Raw genomic sequence first — 3683 nt, forward strand, 5'->3', positions numbered from 1 at the left:
TGTTAGAAGGATAGGGCAGAAAGGAAGAGTGCCAAGCAAAGGTAACCAAAAAAATGTAGTGGTTAGAGCTACAACTAAAGTTCTGTCAAGGTCATTTTCGGAAAAGTCACAATCCATCTGTGATGATGGGAGATTGAAGGAGGCACAGGAAACTCTACAACTAGGTAAAAGGTTGGGGACTGCAACAAAGAGCCAAGACGATGTAGTAATACAAAAATTAATCCTGTTTGAGGAAAATGATAAGGAGAGATTGGGAATGGGGAATGATAGGTTTGTGTAATCAGCTCATATGTGGGTGGTCTACAATGTTTAATATATGTTGTTATGAAGATTTTAAGTTGGAATATTAGAGGGGTTGGAAGACCTGAGAAAAAAAGACAGATTAAGAAGTTATTATCTGATAGGAAAATTGATATGGCATTATTTCAAGAGACCAAGTTATCAAGCATCTCCGAGGTGGAGGTGAGAAGATTATGGCATAGCGACAGATCTGAGTGCATGTCTGTTACGGCTGAAGGAAGAGCTGGAGGGCTGTTATGCATTTGGGATCCTGAAGTTTTTCAACTATCAGATTACTGTGGCAACAGAAATTTCATACTGCTATCAAGTACATTTCATAAATTATTTGAGTGTGTGATTCTAAATATATATGCTCCAAATGAGGGGTGAAAAGAGGCAAATTATAGGAGATCTTGTTGAATCTTAAAAGCAATTTTTCAAAGCCATGGTGTTTGGGTGGAGATTTTAATGAAATTAGAAATGTTGTTGAAAGAATAGGGTGCTCAAGAAGGGATAGGGGTATGAAAGACTTCAATGAGTTCATAGATAGGTGTGAGGTAACTGAAATTTAGATGCTTGGAAGAAAATACACCTGATGTAATACATATAATGGGGTTAAATGAAGTAAAATCGATAGGTTTCTTCTTAGCCCTGAATGGATTGAAAGGTTTAAGCTCAAATTATGGGGATTATCAAGAACTATATCAGATCATTGTCCTTTAGTTCTTATGGAGGATGTGAGGGACTGGGTTCCTAAACCTTTTAAGTTCTTGAATGCTTGGTTATTGCACCCTAAGTTTGTTCCTTTTGTGGAGAAGGTGTGGAGAGAGACACAGATAGTAGGGGATGCTGGTTTTATTCTACATAAGAAATTACAAGCATTAAAGATGGCTTTGAAACAATGGAGTAGAGAGGTGTATGGTAATGTGGCATCAAAACTAAAAGAAGCTAAGGATGAATTGAATGTGCTTGACTTGAAAGCTAAAGACAGTCCATTGGAGGACGCAGAATTGAAACACAAAAGAGAGCTAAGAAGTGAGGTATGGACTCTTAGTCGTATGATTGAATGGGCATGGCTTCAAAAATCAAGATTGGACTGGAACCTAAAAAGGGATAGGAATACTAGATTTTTCCATATCACAGCTAGCTACAAATTCAATAGAAATGCAATGAATTCCATTACAGTAGTGAGGGATGTGGTTGATGAGCTTGATCAAGTTAAGCATGAGGTGTGGGCTTATTTCAAAAAGCATTTTACAGAAGATTGAAGTAGCAGGCCTATGTTAGTAGGTGATTTCAAGAATGTAAGGCAAAGTCAGAGTTTTGAAAAGCTAGAAGCAGATTTTTCTGAGGAAGAGATATGGGTAGCAGCGAGAGACTATAATGGAAATAAAGCACCTGGTCCAAATGGTTTCAACCTGTTGTGTTTTCAAAAGAATTGGAAGGTGTTCAAAGAAGAAGTGACCATGTCTATGAAAGAGTTCTACAATAGAGGAAGGTTGCCTTATGGTTTGAATTGCTCATTTATTACTATTATTCCAAAGAAGGACAATGCAATGAGTTTAAATGCGTACAGGCCAATAAGTTTGATAGGGTCTATGTATAATTTCCTATCTAAGGTTCTTGCAAGTAAGCTTAAGTCAGTGCTACCTGAGGTAATTAGTGAAACACAATCTGCATTTCTGGGGGAGAGAAACATCTTGGATGGGGTGTTGATAGCAAATGAAATAGTAGATGGATGGAAGAAAGCTAAGAAGAAAAGGTTGCTATTTAAGCTTGATTTTGAAAATGCTTATGTTTCCATTAACTGGGAATTTCTTTTTTCAATGCTCTCAAACTTTGTATTTGGATCAAGGTGGATTTCATGGATGAAGGAGTGTATATCATCAGCTAGAGTCTCAGTTCTAGTGAATGGCTCGCCAACTAAAGAATTTTCCCCTCAAAAAGGACTTAGACAAGGGGATCCTTCATCACCATTCTTATTTAACTTGGCTGCTAAAGGGTTGAGTGTTTAACTGAGGATAGCAAGGGAAATGGGAATCATAATAGGAGTGAAAATTGGTGCTAACCATAAAAGGAGTGGAAATCGGTGCTAATAGAATTGTAGTGTCTCATCTACAATTTGCTGATAATTCATTACTATTATATGAGGCTAATTGGCAGGAAATGATAAATTTCAAAAGGACTCTTAGGTGGTTTGAGATTTTATCAGGGCTCAAGATTAATTATCATAAAAGTGTGGTTTGTGGGGTTGGAATATCTAATGCCTTGCTTAAGGATTTTGCAACATTGCTGAATTACAAAACTCAAGGGTTTCCAATGAAATATCTTGGATTGCCTTTGGAAGTGAGTCCAAGTAGAAAGAAAATCTGGAAACCAGTTGTTGATAAATTGAAGATTAGGCCTGCTGGATGGAAAAGACGATTTTTGTCCTTTGCTAGTAGGTTGATTTTGATCAAGGCAGTATTATCTAATTTGCCAGTGTATTACCTATCACTTTTTAAGATGCCAGAAGGAATTGCTAAGGAAATTGACAGCATTCGAACTGCATTTTTATGGCGAGGCACAGACTTGAAGAAGAAATTACACATGGTGAAATGGAAAGAGGTAACTATGAGCAAAATGCAAGGAGGGTTGGGAATTAGAAGAATAACGGATGTACATGATTGCCTTTTGTTTAAGTAGTCATGGAGATTTGCAAATGAAGGGGATGCTTTATGGAAGAGGTGATCTGCAACAAGAACAACCTTGAAGGGGGAGAATGGTTTCCTTTTCTGAATCAAGGTAATAGGATTTCAAAACTGTGGAGTGACATCTTAGTTGTAGCAGAGCATAGAGCCAATTTGTTCCATTTCTATGTAAGTAACTTCAAGATTTCAGTGGGTAATGGGATTAAAGTGAAGTTTTCGCATGATAAATAGTGTGGTGATGTCTGTTTTAAAGAGGAGTTTCCTAGATTGTTCAGGCTATCTGTAGACACCCCATTTTTGACCGACCTTAAGACTCAGACGTCATTGATTGAGAGCTCGGTGATTGCGCATGTTGTGCTTGTTCTGAGGTTTCGAAGTTTCGGCTGGGAGCCTTACCCCCGGACCTCGGGACCCTTTTGTGTTTTGCCTCGGTTTGCGAACCAGGTTCTGTTTTCTCTTCCCGAAGGGAGGGAGAGGTCTCGTAGACTATCTCTTAGTGGCCGTAGGCTACTTTTTGTGGTCGTAGACCACTGTCCCCGTTTGGAGATCAGTTTCTGATTTTTCGGAGCCGTCGGCCGTGCGCCTCGGTTCGGGACCGCTTAACTTTCTCCGTTTGCTCCGGCTTTTGGCACACACCTTGTTTCCTCTGTCTAGAGGGACATTGTGGCCTAGGAGACCACCTTTGTGGTCATACGCCGCTCTCGGTGCTTAATA

The 3683-nt window shown here is 39.1% G+C and overlaps 1 protein-coding gene across 1 annotated transcript; it reads left to right on the forward strand.

Annotated features, from left to right (window-relative positions):
• Positions 1-2445: 2445 nt before the first annotated feature.
• LOC145805616 (uncharacterized) lies at positions 2446-3031 on the forward strand. Its single transcript, XM_082900781.1, has 2 exons — positions 2446-2886; positions 2987-3031. Exons 1-2 carry the CDS (start codon positions 2446-2448, stop codon positions 3029-3031), a joined length of 486 nt encoding a protein of 161 aa, XP_082756907.1.
• The last annotated feature ends 652 nt before the right edge of the window (positions 3032-3683 follow it).

This window comes from Camellia sinensis, chromosome 13 (genome assembly GCF_055761805.1).
Source record: "Camellia sinensis isolate YWXY chromosome 13, ASM5576180v1, whole genome shotgun sequence".
NCBI classification, from domain to species: domain Eukaryota; kingdom Viridiplantae; phylum Streptophyta; class Magnoliopsida; order Ericales; family Theaceae; genus Camellia; species Camellia sinensis.

What these genes read in the sequence shown, in the direction of transcription:
- LOC145805616 (XM_082900781.1), top strand. Translation starts at nt 2,446, where the DNA reads ATGATAAATTTCAAAAGGACTCTTAGGTGGTTTGAGATTTTATCAGGG. An exon ending in ACATGGTGAAATGGAAAGAG is followed by an intron (nt 2,887 to 2,986) that starts GTAACTATGAGC and finishes TTGCAAATGAAG; the next exon opens with GGGATGCTTTATGGAAGAGG.